General features: G+C 44.5%; 2 protein-coding genes across 4 annotated transcripts; one reads left to right on the top strand and one right to left on the bottom strand.

Annotated features, from left to right (window-relative positions):
• Positions 1-4,340: 4,340 nt before the first annotated feature.
• Positions 4,341-10,014, top strand: LOC146180742 (uncharacterized). Of its 3 annotated transcripts, none has more exons than XR_014700114.1 (5): positions 4,341-4,525; positions 4,638-4,856; positions 4,950-5,112; positions 6,919-7,347; positions 9,574-10,014. XR_014700114.1 is itself a non-coding variant. In XM_084576133.1 (4 exons), the coding sequence occupies exons 1-3, from the start codon at positions 4,350-4,352 to the stop codon at positions 5,104-5,106; spliced, it is 552 nt and encodes a 183-aa protein (XP_084432259.1). In that variant the 5' UTR covers positions 4,341-4,349; the 3' UTR covers positions 5,107-5,112; positions 9,574-10,014. The 3 variants fall into 3 exon arrangements, 1 of the variants encoding a protein (XP_084432259.1); XR_014700115.1 differs by having other exon boundaries at positions 4,698-4,856; XM_084576133.1 differs by lacking the exon at positions 6,919-7,347.
• Positions 10,015-11,570: 1,556 nt separating this feature from the next.
• LOC146180743 (uncharacterized) lies at positions 11,571-13,341 on the bottom strand. Its single transcript, XM_084575640.1, has 3 exons — positions 13,117-13,341; positions 11,875-11,940; positions 11,571-11,669 (listed from the first exon to the last, which is right to left on the bottom strand). Exons 1-3 carry the CDS (start codon positions 13,339-13,341, stop codon positions 11,571-11,573), a joined length of 390 nt encoding a protein of 129 aa, XP_084431766.1.
• Positions 13,342-17,163: the final 3,822 nt, after the last annotated feature.

The raw sequence follows: 17,163 nt of genomic DNA on the forward strand, positions 1-17,163 counted from the left end.
ATTAGCATACTAAGTGCAAGGTTGCAAACATGCAATGTAAAAAAAACTAAGATTAAGCCACTACATCATTCCTTTCGCAAAAAAAGAAAAGTCATAGTTTCAAGTCTTGAAAACACGAGGGAATCCGTCGGTCGTTTGTAGGGGATTGAAGTGAAATATGTGGTGATCTCGCAGGCTCCGTAGGGGCTTTCAGAAATGGTTGGGAGCTGTCTTCATCACCCGGGTCTGGATCCTCCGCAGTTGGCAGGAAGCATGTCGAGTGCGGGATCGTCTTGATCTGTAACTTTACTGCAACCGACACCAGCTTGGGCGCGTTCCAGGTGTGTCAATCCTCCAGGCGGAATGTGTTCGGTCCAAATGCTTGGAATAGGATAGTCTCGCCCTCCTGAATTTGCTGGAGTGCAAACTCGCACATAGGTTCCCTCCCGGAACTTCGGAGCCATCGCCGCTCGCCTTTCGTCCGTACAAGCCTTCATGCCTTGCCTGAACAAGCGCACGTAGCTGGCGCGCAGCCAAAGCAGGCTGTTCAAAGAACTCCTTGGACGGCCCGGTGTCACGGCTGCGTAGAGACGCCCTGGTCATCATTGTCATTTTTACAAGCTCTTTTATTTCCTTCAACGTTTTTCAGGGCGCTGACGACGGGTGTGGCATGTAGTCGGAACAGGGCTCGACGTGCATGTCGGAAGCTTACGGACGGCTGCGCACTAGATTGGTCACTCATATGGGTTTGTTCTCTTCTTTTCCTTTGTGGTTGCTGGAAGAGATAGGTCCAGAGGTTCGATGCGAGTGCTGAAAAGCTCACGCCGGGTTTTTGTTGTTGTTGACAGCCCACCTGTGTTTCGCTTATTTGTACAGGCAGAATCCGCGAGCTGCACTCACTTTCTTCCACTCATCTTTGCGCGTGTACACGTTGAAGCTCAGATCAAAGAAGCGCCACGCCTGCATACTTACCTGCTTTTTGCAATGTTTTCAGCTATATAATTACAATGACGTTATTCAGGTTACCAAGCCGAGGTACTGAAACGAAACCGTGCCCAGCCAAATTTTCCTAGAGGAGAGGAAACTCTAAACACTCGTTTCGTCTTCCGCCGCAAACTTCGTTCCTAATATTCGCCGCGGCTCGAGGCTCGCCTCAGTACGACCGCCGCCAAAAAGGAAGAAAATAAAGGTTAAGGAAAACCCAAGACATAGTACAGCGTGAAGGCATAGACGTTACGTCACTACTGCTCTCACGTGACCTGAGTCAGTCGGGCTACGTGCAAACAAAGAGGCACAACGAAAACAGATGCTGCACAAGCGCAGGGGGCGCAGAAACGCAGGAACAAGCAGATTCATAAGGCATACTAGGTATCTTGAATGCAGTGTTTTAATTTTCCTAAAGCAACAAAAGATCACGAGAAGAACAACACACAAATAGCGTCGCGCAATAAAATAAACTGGCTGAGCAGTGGGTAACAGAGAACCCAGGTCAGAACTCGGGAACCCCGCGCTCTTCGCGTACATCCCTGAACTCCAGCGAAATCGTCAAGTGTAGACTTTTCCAGCCATCACAGTACAATGAGTTTTCGAGTAGATGGTCGCTCTAGGGGCCGCTAGTCGCAGTTACAGAATTCCCATGAAGAAAAAATATGGGGAAACTCAAGCTTCGCTTAGGCCAACTTGAAAGCTTCTTTAAAGCCTGGCTATTCAACGCCAATTTTAAAAGAACATTTTTGCTTGGCTTTTGTGTGCGAAAGGAAGCTGGAGTTCAGGGATGTATGCGAACAACGCGATTTGCAGAAGGTAGTGGGAGTTAATAAATGGTAGATTCTCGGCGCTTACAATCTGTGATCATCTACGACAGCCTGTACATTGTAGGATGTCCAAGCTTCCGATTGACGAAGTCTCTGTATCCGTTCTTGGGCGCTGTTATTGGAATATGCATTGCGTCAATACAGCCAAAGCTCTGTGGTAGGTTGCACTTTGATTCAAAGCGCTCAGCAACCTCCGCAGCCTGGTTTGATGATGGCAGCATAATATATTTTTTCGCCATATGGTGCTTCACGGTGTTGCAGAATGAATAAACATACTTCAGCACAGTGCTCTTATGCACACCGAACTGGTTTTCAATCGCGCGGTATTCGCAGCAACTGACCAATTTGTAGAGAGCAATTGACACTTGTTTGTCCACTGGAAAAGGCACTCTGACACAATATTCAGCAGGCGCCATGAACGGCATGATAGTAGCGACACGTTCACAGAATCTCGAACTCAATTGATAGTCTTAAGTTGTCACGCCACTGAATAGTAATCAAAAGAGCTGCAGACAACATTGTCCCACCAGTCACTTGAGCGTGTTTTCATCCAGCAGGTTTTCTTTTTTGCTGACGATGCCAGGCAGTAGAGGCCTAGAAAAACATACATTACTTACTTTAAAAATGAAATACATAGACCCAAACATGATTCTAATGAAGTGACCTTTCTATATATTTTCGAAGTGCAACGACAGCGCGCGCTATGAAGAACCGCTAGTGCGTAGTCGAATTAGCATTCTTTTTACTGCAAAAGTTTTAATGTAAAAAGAGCATGTTCAAAAATCCACATTTCGGCTGTATTCTTCAAACATGGATGAGTTTCGTCTTTTGGAGCGTAAAATAAATACCACGATGTACAAAAAACGCAAATGTGACTATGTTCCGGTGTCATGTTTTGACCTTCCAACTCCCTATGACTTTAGGAGGTCGTTAACGAAGCCTAAGAAGGCAGGCCACCGGTCATATTGATGGCCTGACCGTTTTGTTGGATGGGGCAAAAATGTGCGAACACACCGCCGCCCCTTCGCGCAACAGAATAGATTATTGCTGTCCAACGTTGTACCCTCATGATTCTAGCAAAATTAGATGCCTGCGCTGATATCCGAACCAATAGTGTGATCTGTTTATTCGCTGTGCAACCTTATGCCACTGAACACTTTCGAGGTTAACACAGCGACTCAGGAGCGCTCAGCTACTTGCAAATTTTAAATCTTGCGGGCCGGCTTAATCGTTAAGAAGGAACACGCGAACGTTACTAAAGAGTAGTCCGTGAAATGGTCCCAAAAATAAAAGCGATTTCCTGGCTTGGTCATGGCGACTGCTTAAAAACCTTGCACTTGTTGAAGCATGAAATAACGCAGTGTCAACTATCTATCACAGTGCCATAGAGGTGAACCTAAATTAGATATGTAACTTTGTGCCTATAAAATCAAACAAAATGTTACGAACCTGCTTACCTAAAGGTGGCGTCAAATAATTCCGCTTGACTTCTTGCATCACTTGTCTTGGCCTCAACGCCGGCATCCAAAGAATCCGCATTTGATGCGCCATGCTGTCGGCGAAGTCGTAATCAACTTTCAGACCAGCCGCCAGCAGGAATTCGATGTCCCGGGCATGGAATGGCCTTGCCAACTGGACTGTGTGCGGCTGTGGCAAGATCTTCCTTGAGGATGGCCGAGTTCAGTTCCCCCTTTATGTGGCGATGTGAGGAAACACTTAATGATGATGAAATCGGTGTTTTTTGATGGATTGATGGTTCGGACTCGCAAACATTCACATTACTCGGCGGCAGAAAAAGAAGGTTAACAATTTATTTACACATAAAAAGAACAAGAAGAAACAAGCAAGGAGAAAACTATTTACATGACTGACTTGTTGAGCATTCGAAATCAGCCCTGGTTTCACCTAGAGCGCTTAGATTTAAGCCCTCTGTCTCGGCCTATGGCGAGGACGGCAAGCAATAAGACAACTCTTCTCACCAATCGACGATTAGGGATAGGTAAATAAAGTTTCCATCATCTAATAAAAGAGTGGATTAAAGATGTTAATGAAAAACTTGGGAAAGGAGAGGCACCAAGCAAACATACGAACAGCATGGACCTCACTGCATTCCGAACCTCTGCTTTTCCCTACGTTTTCTTTTCCGCGCACGTGCATAAGCAAGGTGGCTTTGGCATAAGGGACCAACCTATGTTGCAGAAAAATCTCTTAAAGGGCCCATGAAAAGCTTGAAGCCGTGCTTAAGAAAGGCGCACAAGCGGTCGGCGTGCCTTCGCTAGTCAGCAAAGCGCAAAAAAAAATTAGGCTAACATCTTTAATAGCGCAGATATTCCATGTTAAAAATGACGCTCCTCCTCTCCCGTCACTGTAGCCCTCAACTCATACACGCCGATGCGCCGGCCAAAAAAAAAGAAAATGTCTGGGCCGACGCCCCGCCCATACCGTGACGCCACCGTCTCTCGGTTTGTTTACTTCCGGTAGTGCTCCGATTTCTTCGTTTCTTCCCCTTCGTGTTTTCGGCGGTTCGCGCACGACCGGCTTCGCGTGTCGGTCGCCATGGATCGCATGGATCCCGAGCTCGTAGCGAGGCTGCGTGAAGCCGCTGCCGAGCTGGACTTTGATCCATATGATTATACTCCGTTTCGTGATCCGCTAGACAGCGACGACAGCAGCACGCCATCGACTGGCCCTTCTGAACCACCCGCTGGCAACGGAGACGACGGCCTACCATGGTGCGTTCCGTGGCGCACGCGCCACTGCACATAAGTTATTACAACTTTCTTATTTCACGAAATGCCGTTTCGTGTTTGCTTCGCGGCCTTTTCACATTTTACTTATGCTCAGGTGCCGCTGCGGCCGGTGCGAAAGCATGCCCACACCTGAAGAAGATGTGTGCTGCCGCAGCATGCCGGAGGTGCTGGTGGTGTGCCAGCAGGACGGCGGCTGCATTACGATCCACCCAGCGTTCCAAAGCGTGCGCCTAACGCCCGAAGTCCTTCGGGCTGTGCACATTGCACTAGAGGAGGAGGGAGCGAACATCGATGGAGACGGAGATGTAAACAAGTAGGTAGTGCGGAAGCGTCAGGTGACAGATTCGCATTATTATTTTTTTGTGTGTGTGTATGATCCGTTTACTGTAAAGCGTGGTATTTTCAGGCAGCACCGCTTCATAGCCTATCGCTTGTTTACCAAGTGGATTTGGGGCAGGCTGGGCGAAAGCAACAGGGTGGTCCTGCCAGCCTGCGTCGTTTGCCGGGTTCGGCGTGAATTTCCGTCGGCGAGCTACGTGGGATTCAGGCACCCTCCCCTTTAATCTCAGGTGATTGTCGCTTCACTGCATGCTGCATTCTAAACTTTATCACGTGTGCAGGCGCACTGCTTCGAGTGGTGCATGGAAGTGCGTTTATTTTTAAGGTGGAAAAATAGAGAATGATATTTTATGAACGCCAAGTTATGCACTGCGTCAAGTGTCTGTTTTGTGGCACTGTTTAAGAACAGACATCTCATTCCTCTAAAGTGCCAGAACTTGTAGATATCTAAGCAAGAAAGGTGTAGAACTATTAGTGAAAAATAAAGCCTGGGAAGAAAATTCAAATCCTAGTAAAAAAAAAAATACACATCCAAGAACAATCCAGAATGGAGGACAATGCTGAGCATCGCCAAGTCTGCTTGAGCACATGCTTCCAAGCATCTACCATAAACATTCATTTATTTGGAATGGAATTTTATAGAAAAAAAAATTAAAATCGAAACACAGAATGCTTGTGCCGAGGCAGCACAAGCATTCTGTGTTTTGATTGATACCGAGTGTGTGAGTGCTCAATACTGACACAATGAAATGAGTGCTTGAAGGTTTGTTTATTGATACTCCTAGCCGTGAATACATGACAACAGATCGCAGAATGCATCCATTCCAGCAGTGGAGTAATACAGGTGAAGCACAGATCAAACTACAACTCTTGTTCCTGCATTTGCTGATCTGAATTATTAATTTGAATTTATTTAGTCTAATACGCTTGCAGAGTGTTACATTTCTTATCTCCAAGCTGCAGTAATAGCTGGTCCCTTTCAGGTGTGTTTGCCAAAGTGTAGGAGCAGCACTGCATATTTTCAAAACGTTGTGCAGGTTCAACCGTCCTTGAACCAAATTTCATGAGCGTTAGGCATTGGCCGCAGTCACAGTTGCTGCTGCCACTTCGATCTTGGCTCGCTTGCACTCTTGCTCAGCTTTTTGGCAATGGGCTAGTCTGGCTTCTCTTTGTTCAATGGTCTCGGCAGGCTGTCTGGCACGGTTGCAACCTCCGTCTATAGTGAGGTGGCGTATGTGCATGGTGTATTTCCGTAAGTTTAATGAAGGAGAAGGAGTAGATGAAACATTAAGACGATGATCATTGTAGCGCATGAAAATGTCTTGCAATTAGAAATTGATGGAGGCGATGTTTACTGTACAGTGCGAGAGTGTGTTGTAGTTTTAATACGAGGTGTGATAGGTTGTGGCAATAGCAGAGTGCTCTCATGTCTAAGCTATAAAGATGACATTGTTTGCTGCACAGCGTGAGAGTTCAAAGTCAACATTGCATTCACTTTGAGGTTTGTGCACGGGAGAAGTAGAGCGAATGCTCTAAAAGCCTTATTTTAGCTTTCTCGGCTATCACCAGCTGTCATGCCTGGACATAATCCCCTATTTCTTGATTATCAGCTGTATCTAACTGTGCATTACATCGCTCTCCTTTCACAGTGAATATATGTACACAAATTCTGCCAGCTAAGGTAGCCACTGCTTCTCATTTTGTGGCCTGTACCGCAGGAATCACTTAGTTGGGCTGGGAGACCTTGTCATTGCCTATTCTAATATTTATCCCTCTGGCATTTTATAGAACGAGGAGCTTCTTTCATAATTCATTCATTTGGCACTGTTGATAAGGCTGTTTTTAACTTGTTCTCTTGCAATTTCTGGGGCCTGAACTTTGTCGACAGCTTGGCTTGTTATCTTGCTTCCTTGAGATCTGTGAATGTGTTTCTAGTTTTTACTGTCGCTTTTCTATCCGCATATCTCCTCTTCTGTGGCTTCTTTTCATGGTCGCTTTTTCCAGTGTTGGTGTTTACATTTTATTCATCTGTGCAGGATAGTCAAAGGAAAACGAAAGGCAATATAGAACAGAGCACCAGATAGAAGGAGCAGAACTGAAGAATTTACAGCTTTGCAGAAAAAGACCACGATGAAATTTGCAAGGAGAGAAGAAGGGAGCACTTATCCAAGGGGAAGAGGTCACCTGCCTTGGGGCAGAGCATTCCGACCAGTTACATGGGTGTGTGATGGTGGGCTGTCGGCTTTGACGGTTCCAAGCGGCCTCCACTGGCTTCTGCTTTGGTTATGTGGGCTGAGGCATTCGCCATCTACGGTACGAGCAATGCACTTTGCAACACACTCTCATGCTGTGCAGTAAGCATCAGTCTCTTCATCAAGTTCAAACTACAACATACTGTTCAGCTGTGCGGCAAACATTGCGATCTTCATGAAGTACCATCTGCACCACTCCTTCATTTAACCTGGGTAAATATGGCATACACGTGCGCCATCTGGATGAGTGCGGCCGAGGTTTGCTAGCGTAATGTCGGACTAATTTAAGCAGTGTGACATAATTCGCAGTGCTTTCACATTACTGCACCTAAGCAGAATTGAGTGCACTCGTGCAATTTCTTTTGGAGGGGGGGGGGGAGGAGCAGTTCTTTTCACTGCACTAGAGTATGCAGGTTGTGCCACAAATTTTTCTCAAAGTTGGCAAATCCCATGAATCCTTGCAGCTCATTGACCTTTTTGTAATTTTTGTAATTTTTGTAATTTTTTAGCATATGTAATACCTTTCCTGCAGTTTTGGTCTGTTTTATATTGTCACAAACCCCGCCTTAACGATTAACAGAGGCGCGGGATCCACTTTACGGTTACCCGTCGTCCCTCTATGAGGTTTGAGAACACAGTTAAAAGTTAGGCCGGTCAACCAGTGAAGTGCGTGTGTTGGTGTGTGATCAAGGAATAAATTTATGCGTCACTTTTTTAACACACAATGGGAACATATATAGGTAGTAGTCCAAATTACACGGCATAAAAAAAATTAATAAAACACCAGTACATGATAGTAATAAAAACTACTCAAAAAATGACAAGAGAAAAAACCGACAATGAACAAACGCTGCGATAAAGAAGATTATAAAATAACAAAGCAAGTATTCCAGAGATAGTAAGGGCGAGAGTTACACAAAAACACAGCGTAAAATACTAAGCCAGGTCAAGGTTTAAACAAAGGCAAAAAGAATATTCAATTAACCGACAGTCCGTAGCAAAGCCGATTCTCACAGCCTTCTTATCTAATGAGGTATCGTAATCGCAGAGTTGGCCGGTAGCGGCGGCCGTACAGGGAGTGGGGACAAGTTGGTCGTGGGCTCGGTGAAAAAAACAAGACACTTTCCTGGAGCAAGCAGCCACGAGAGTAAACGTTTTTGTATAGCAGGCCATCACATAGGCATAGGCAAAACTGGCTGTTCGAGGTTGGGTCTTGAGCAGTAGCTAAGAACGACTACAGATGCTGATCGGTGTGTTCCTCGGTTCAAAAGGTAAGAGTATTTGGAAATCTCTGAGATAAAGCAGTGACGTAATGATCAAAGTTGTCCGCGTCGCATTCCGTTGTGGCAGGTGGTAACCAGGAGAGGCAGTCTCCATCTGCGTGCCGTCGGCCACTTTTGTATGAAATGCTGTTGTCGTATTCTTGCAAGCGAAGTGCCCAGCGGGCTAGGTGACTAGACGGATCACAGAGATTGAGTAGCCAGCATAGGGAATGGTGATCGGTTACTACTACGAAAGGCTCTCCGTACAAGTAGCAGCGAAACCGCTGCACGGCGAAAACAACCGCGAGACATTCCTGCTCGGTGATGGTGTAGTTGGGCTCAGTCTTGCTTAGAGTCCGACTGGCGTAAGCAATCACATGTTCACAGTCGTCATAACGCTAAACGAGGACAGCACTGAGGCCTATGCTACTTGCGTCCGTGTGCACTGAAGTTGGAGCAGAAGGGTTGAAATGCCGTAAGATAGGATGTGATGTTAGGAGGAACCTCAGTTGTCGGAAAGGATGAGTCGCATTACCTCACCGACTTGAACTTGTGCAGTGTGCAAAATGGCTCCATTCTGCACAGCTAGTACACTTTGCGCTGTAGCCTGGCGAGTCACAGCGACCATCCCCTGCCAGGTCTGTTGTTGTCCCTACAAGCTCACTAGCAAGTTCTGCTTGCCTTTGCTGAAAAAGCTGCAAAGAAGGAGATGTTCAATTTGGAGGCTACAAACTTGCAGTCATGTGGTTGCCTTAATGCATATTAGGATGAGGGGGGCAGGTTTCAAATGCTGCATTGCTTTTCACTTTTCTCACAGCACATTTACTAAAAAAAAAATATTGCAAAAATTATGCCTTCAGTACTAGAGCATGCAGCTGGTCTATTAAACATGTAGCCAAAGGCAACAGAGATGTGCAGTAGCAGGTGCATTGCACTGCAATGCCTCCGCTTTTGCATATATGCTGCATTTTATATGTTTTATATGTTGCATTGTAGCTTCAAGTTGTCATGAAAGGATGCGACATCTAGTTATCGAGTTAATGACATATACTGTGACTTGAATGTTGTATGAAAGATATCCTTATTGTCAAACCTCACTTCTGGCAGGTAGCAAGTATGCCCGTTGGTAGTTGTAGTAGGTCCTCTCTGTGATGCCTTGCACCCCAATGGATTGCAGGAACCGAAGAACTGAAGCTATACCGCAGCCAGAGAACAAGATGCCTGCAGCCAGGAGGACATTTCTTGCTGCTTTTCCTTCAACCAGTGGTAGGCTTTTCCAGAGGAAAGAATGCTGCAGTGAGCATGTCCCCTTCACAGTCACACGGCTTCCCGCTATGCTAAAGTAAAGGGTTCTTGTTTGCCCGCACATTGTTCAGGTCTCAAGAAGCTGCCGCAGGCAACCCTCGAACACAAGGAATTTTCGCTCTTTGTAGAGGGGTTCCTCAATCGCTGACTGGGCCGTTTCATCCTGATGGTCGCTGAAAAAGAAGTGCAGTGATGTCAGCGATTGGTGCCATGTGATTGTTAATATTATGAACTAATACGTAGCAGCCGTGGATGTTCATCTCGGAATGTCTTGGCTGTAAAATGTGCTAAATAAAGCTGCTGTCAAAGTTTATAGTAGGTATGCATTTTTTTTTTCATTCTATCAACAGGGAACAGAAAAATGCCATGGAAAATTAGGTACACTTTAGGGCTACGCAACTTATATTTTTTTCACAACAGAATCAAATATCCTTGTGCATCTTAGTGACTTGTTCAAATATTTGTGCAAAATTAAACTTCAAAGTGCATGTGATGGCTCCGTAGTAGCTCTAAAGACAGCACTAATGTACACTAGGCAGACACAGCATGACCATATTATGTAAGGAATAATTGCCCTTTTGCTACCTGACGCAACTGTGAATATCCTAACACCATGTCCGAGATTAGTGGTGTGCAAGGTATGTATGAGGCATGGTCTCTATAGACTCATCAAGGCAATATTTGTTGACCCATTGTGAATATTACCACATCCTTAAGAGTTATGAACGCTATCATTCGAATGGACTGTGTCACAGCGAGGGTATATTTGCAGGTTTGAATGAGTGAATATGTGACACATAGGTGACGTATTTCGTCAAGTTTTCTTTTTTTTTTTTTTGCCTAATGAACTGTGCTTAAATGACAAATTTTCTTGCCTGCCATAGCCAGCAAATGCACAAAAGTGGATGAAAGAAGTTCTGTTCTAACGAGCGGCCAGTGATAGCAGCCTGCCACCGACTTCTCTGGTGGCAGGCTTCTCTGTTTGAACCTTGGTGCTGACTAGAGATTTAAGTCCAATAGAGACCTGTGTGCCTGGAAAAATTTCATATATTTAAAATTATTTGCAAGCACCCCATCTATGTTTAATGTAATCAATCATATAGCTCTTTAATACATTTTCACAACACTACAACATCTTTATCAATAATGACTTACCAACAGAATGGCACTCCCACATTGTGTTGCCACAGTATGCGTGCGAGTAGTTGAATGCGTGCGAGTAGCTGGTGATGCTTCCTGCAGACAGATATTCATAATTATAATGATGGTTGCAGATTTGAAATTTTTCATGCTTTCATTTTCAGGTGCTGTATAGAGTGAACTGCCCGTTACAAAATGCAAACATTGTCAACTTGCTACACATACACAAATATTCTGAAAGTGGAGAACTGATATGACTAAAAAATTTGCACAGACAAGCTGTAGTTTGTGGAGTTTCAAGAGCCCTGAAAAATTTGGAGGCATGTTAGCAGCACAAACAAAAGACACAGTGCAGGACAGTCGACTAATACACTGTTCCATGAACCAATCCAGAAGCTCATTATTTTTGAACGTCGGGTCTCCCATGTTAATCCAGTTAATATATGTGCTCCGAGTTTCTTTTTTTGGTGTGCCAGTGCACACTAAAGCCTTGCATCATCCACTAAACAAAATTAACTATTTGAACTCCAAAATAATCTCATCTATACAGGAAGAGCTACATTTTAATTGCTTCCAGAAGGTGCCTCAAGCGATGATCGAGCTTGTGCATGGAAGCAGACATAACATTTGCACTAATTTGCATAGCTTACTTACTCGGGCAATAGAGCCATCATATGCAATATAAAACAAAGCTGTTCAGTATAGTTGAAAATTAAGCATGTACATATGTCAAAAGATTTGCATCATCCACTGGACAAAATGAACTATCCAAAATATTCTCACCTCTACAGGAAGAGCTGTGGTATTTGGATCACCTCCGGTATGTGTCTGAAGCAGTGGTTGAACACGTAACTAACTGAATGAAAGCATAATGACATAGCAACAGTTGTGCTAGTTTATATAGCTTCTAGCAATAGAGCCATCATATATGTGTGCAACATATTCCAAAGTTATATATGTGGCCTAAATATACATAAATATAAATATAAAAGTATATATACATTGTTATTAATACCATGATAACAGTACTAACCTGTCCAGAGGAAACCTGTGTAGTGCTGAGGTCTTTCGGCCTTCCTGGCGATGATGGTTTGCCATGCTAGGAAAAGAAAGGAAATTTGTGCGTAATCAACATTGTGTTAATGGCAGTTTTATTATTCTGCACATGAATGAGAATGAAAGGAGACAACAGTCTGCAAGTGCAAGGTCATAGGGGATACCTTTTTTTTAATCTATATACCACATGTTATTTTTCCTTCCACTTGGTATTTAATTATCTTTCTGCCTAAAATCGTTACAGGACTAATTCTGATCAATATCAACCACAAAAGTATTTTAAAAAAACCTACATTTACCTTGGACTCGACTGTTGGCTCCTTTCATTAATTGTATCATAACGAGCCAATTTCCCCTTCAATTTTCCGCTTCATGAATGAGAAAGACATGCATATACAGGTGTTATAAGGCAAAGATCAAGAGTAGACTAAACGCACTGTAAAATAACCATATCTTTAGGTGGATGGGGGTGGGGGAGGGGGGGATGCAGTTGGTCTGTATTGTTATTAGTGTGCTGGTATTTTTTTATTACAAGTCAGGCTTTGTTTATGGGGTTCAACGCCCCAAATTCGACTCAGACGAGGCGCCGCACAGCACTGAGTGACATCGCACAGCACATGTACAGGTGCGCACGTAAGTAAACAGAGCAGCTAGGCTTTTTCAGTCAAATTAAAAGAACGCCTTCCTCACTGGAGATCAGGAAATATTTGTCCGTGAAAGGGCACTTGCGTCTACTACCGGTCCACGCATACCACGACTACCAGTTTCAAATATGCACCGAGTGAAAAATGAAGAAAAAGCGTGCTCCGTTTACTTTTGTCCGCACCGGTACGCGGGCACCTTGCTTGCGCTTCCGTCGAAAAGCGGCCGCTGTGCCTTGGGCACAGCAGTCGACCACCCTAACCCACTGCACCAGCCAGGCAAATTATACTGCGAGATCGCGTACACGTTAGTGTATGTTAATTCATGGTTCCATGTGCGCAGGTCGCCTTATCTTTTTTTTTTTTTTTTTTTTTTTGCTTTATCCGCGCGCCGCAGGGCGAGAGCTCCCTTTCATACATTTTCAGCGCCTTAATTTGTTGTGGTCCTCTCGCAAGAGCGGTTTGCGCGCAAGGATTCTGCGCCTGCAAAACTTGCGCTAGGCTTCATGCACTTCCATGCGAGACTCCGAGCCATGCTACGCGTGTTTCCACAATAACTCGCAACCCAGAAAACTTACCATTCCAGGGAGAAACTGCGTCGGCAAAGCGTCGGACTTGAGGCGTTGACGTCTCACGTTGAGGCCAGTTTGCTGCGCCAAACTGGGATTATACTGGTATGCGTCACGGGAAAAGTGGCGGCCACAAACTCTGAGCTCCTGGCGCTTGTCCGACGATGACAGCCCGACGCGTTGGAGCCAGCTTTCCCGCGTGACACCTTGCTTTGCAGGGACACGATGTCGCATTATAACATCTTTACTGTCCTCGGCTTTACAGCCAACTACACAGCAATGGTGGTCCTTGCAGACCAGAAAAAACGCAGCAGCAGTTGGGATCGCGAGATTTCAAGACTGACAGCCGGGCAACACGTGCTTTTGCGAGCAGACGGATCTCTCTCGGCCGGAAGTGTTCCGCTTCTATCAAGATGCGCGCAGAATTCTTACCTTTCTTTAATGTACAATAATAACTAACGAATAACATAGTACTTTTAGGAAGAATAGTGCTAATTTTAAAATCTATAATTGCAAAAAAGTACACGTGACGTCATATGGCCATGGCCAATGATAACGCTAACCCCAATGACGTCGCATGGGCTGGGCGGCTGAAAACGCACGGTGGTGTGTCGCCCAAATCGGCTGCGAGCGGCAATTTTCCAAAATTATTTGTAAATTACAGCTAACACGCAGAGCTTTTTGAATGTGATCTCGATGCTCACTAAGACCACCTCTAAACACATGTAGCATCAAAATACGGCCGTAAATGGCGTTCCAGGGGCCCTTAAGGTTCTTTACACAAAAAAAAAAGAGATAAGAAGGAAGCTGTCACTGAGGGGTCAAATGCGCTTCTGAGCACCTGCAGCCCAAACGACCATTGGCGCCTCATCTCACAGTAGTCAGCCACAGTACACCTGCTTCCGCACAATAGCCTATATTCACGTAGGGAAACGAGAAGGCATAAAAAAATGTCCACTGGCCACAGAAATGACATTCAACATTGTGAACATTACCCAAAGTAGCGCGCTGGAAAGACGTCTCTGGTAGGAAGGCAAGACGAGGAGGGAACGAGCGCTCTGCAGCTGCGGGTGCCGCCAGCAACCGAGCCTCTGTCGTGCGTACGCGGTCCCACCAATTTGGTAATCCCCGTGACCGGGGACAGGTGCATGCTGATTTCTACCTCGCGCCTACCACTCTGTGCGGGAGACCAAATACCGTATCCCAAAGTTCAGCGAACTTCACAGCTATAAAAAAATCGACGAAGCAGTTATGTGCAGACGGACGAGGAAACCCAACAGAGAAGGTAGAAAGGCATAATGTCTCCATGTTAGCTTGACGTTTCAAGTTTTCAGCCGCTTAAATTTGTCGAACAGAATATATATTTTTTGACTATGCTGAAGTTCATACAACCGAAAAAGGCGCAATTATCACAGCGAAAATATGTTAAAAACAGAACATTGTTTCTCCCAGCACTAAATTATAACTCCTGACGGAAAAATAAATGGGTTCTATCATCACCAGTTTTTAAGGTTGTCCGTTGCCGCTGGCCTAGCTATAGCTCCTCACACCTTGATTCTACTTAAATTATCATCTATCTGCTGCATATGTTGCTGGACCAGGTAGTAATTGCCAGTCATTAAGGAGCCGAGAAAATGCTAAATGGCACTCGAAGAAAAAATCGAACTTCGCCGAATGTAAGAGATCAAGCAAAAAAACTAGCCTTTAGTTCTGACGTTCATCACGTTCCACAGCCTGATAACGACTGTACAGAGATCGAAAGTTATAATATTTTGTGCTCGTCACCGTCTGTTTAGATTTTATTGACGCATGGACAAACCAGCCTAACGAATGCATAAATGTATAGTAAGGCGTATCGATCCAGTTGTTTCACATGCCCATTGGGAGCCGTATATCTTATCTCTTTCTTGCCGCAAATACTTCGGGGAGACAGGCCGCTTGTGTCAGCAAAAGAGTGCAGAGGCCTATTTATAACGAGAGATAAAATATATGTGACTTGGCCTTTCGCTGTCCTGAAAGTATACACTACAGCTGCCGCCCTCCGATCTTTACAAACGCAAGTAGAACGGCAAATAGAAAACCAGCTTATTCGTGAAATACTTGATGCAGCCAATAAGCAATCTGAGTTGTAGCACGCCTTTGTAGCTCTTTGGAAAGAAATTTCGTCCATATCTGGATCAATATATTTTCTACCCGACTTAAGCCCAATGCTGCCCAATCCTTTAAAATTTTCAATTTTTTTTATCCCTCATCTTATCAGCGCTGGGCCTTATTAATTATTGGCTCAGATATATATATATGACTCCTTTTTAATTTTACGTTTATTGCCCCAACACTTTTGCAATGCAATCGCCATAACCACTTTGGTTGTTGATATTTGTTTACTCGGCGTTGGCCAAGTTTTCTGATTAAGTTGGTGTGTTATTGTGTTGTCCTCTTTTGTTTGTTTTGTTGGGGATTCAGCCTTCGCGACAAGTCATTTCATGAGTGGCTGTTATGGAAATTTTCTACTGGTACCTTTGACCGTAGGTCAGAAAAATGTCCGCGTGCGCGTTACTTCCTTTTGCTACAATTTAAGGTGTGCATTGACTGCTTCAGAAATAAAATGAATAGTTCGGGTACCATAGTGAATATATTTTTCTCAGTTCACAAATCATTCGTCTGGCCGAGCGCCGCATGCTTTGTTCAAAGGAGTTAAACCAACTCATGATCCTTCGGGAGTACAGACTTCCTAGAGTCTGTTTTGGTTTCGGTGTTTTTTTTAGTTATATAAATGATATGGAAGTATTTGAGTACAAATGTAGTTTATATGGGACAACTGTGTTATTTATTATGATGTGCGAAAGGATCACTATGCATGTGAAGACTGTACTCGGCAACTAATGTTTCGTTAAATGGGGCATGCCGATGAATGGTAAATGTCAACATGTGTTGATCACCCGTGCATGTCTTGGAAGGGTTTTGCGCCATAAGTATCTTGGGGTCGAGTTTTCAGTGAACATGACATGGAGTAGACATATTCAACATCTGAAGAGTATCCTTAAATGCTTAGCCTCATTCGACGTCACATGCATAAAGGACCCCCCCCCCCTCCCGCACATAAAAAAAAGCAAAAGAACACATTTTCCTCACAAAACTGAACGCCAGACAGCTATTCGCTTGTATCCCAGAGAAATACTTGAACACATCCAAACTCGTGTTACCAGGTATATTTCTGAGCATATATACTCCCGCAGCAATGTTTCAATGATTAAAGCAAACCTTGGCTGGAAAGAGCCAGCTACGCCGCCAACTAGCCGCGAATTTAGGGAAATTTCAAAATTTATTGTGCTTTTTGTGAAAACAAACAAGGATTCGTACAATTTATTTCCCTATTTCACTTATAAGCGATATGCGATCACGGGTTAAAATTTCGCAGAAAGGGCTGCCGAGTCGGCAGCACGCGATTGATATGATCTCATTTTGCTTGTGAATACAGCCGATGGCAGCGATATATCTGGTCAATATTTTGCCTTCCCTGTTGTAGTAACACAGCAGTAGTAAGTGGTTTGGCGGTTTGGCCAACTCTTAAAGTTTTACATTGAGTGCCACAACTTAGCGGGCATTGTAACTTATCGAGAGCGCCCGTGTAAGTGCATGGTCTCGGGTGTATTCAGAAGTGAACTGTTCATGTATAACGATCGCGTTCATTACCTCACTGCAGGCAAACCTCGATGTCCTGGCTGAGGAAAAATGTGAAAGAAGTGTTGAAGTGGAGGTGTTAGCAGCACCTGAGGAAAACAAAAACTGAATTCCGAGCGAAGATATCGTATCTGGAAAATGTTGTCGAAGACGAATGCACAGAACTCGAGAAGCTTGAAAAACTGAACGAAGACCTGCAGCGTGCCCTCTGTAGTAAGATCTTTGAAGCAGGTATGGAATTATGTCCATTCATTGTACTGTCTCTATTCTTGTTTGTTTTTATACTCTATGAAACGTAAGCAAAAATTACGTAAAGCACCTGTAAGCACCAGTAAAGAACCTATTGTCAGGAAGGAACCTAATGTTTAAAAGGCG

Source organism: Amblyomma maculatum, chromosome 8 (assembly GCF_055883805.1).
Source record: "Amblyomma maculatum isolate TAMU_Amacu chromosome 8, ASM5588380v1, whole genome shotgun sequence".
Taxonomy (NCBI): domain Eukaryota; kingdom Metazoa; phylum Arthropoda; class Arachnida; order Ixodida; family Ixodidae; genus Amblyomma; species Amblyomma maculatum.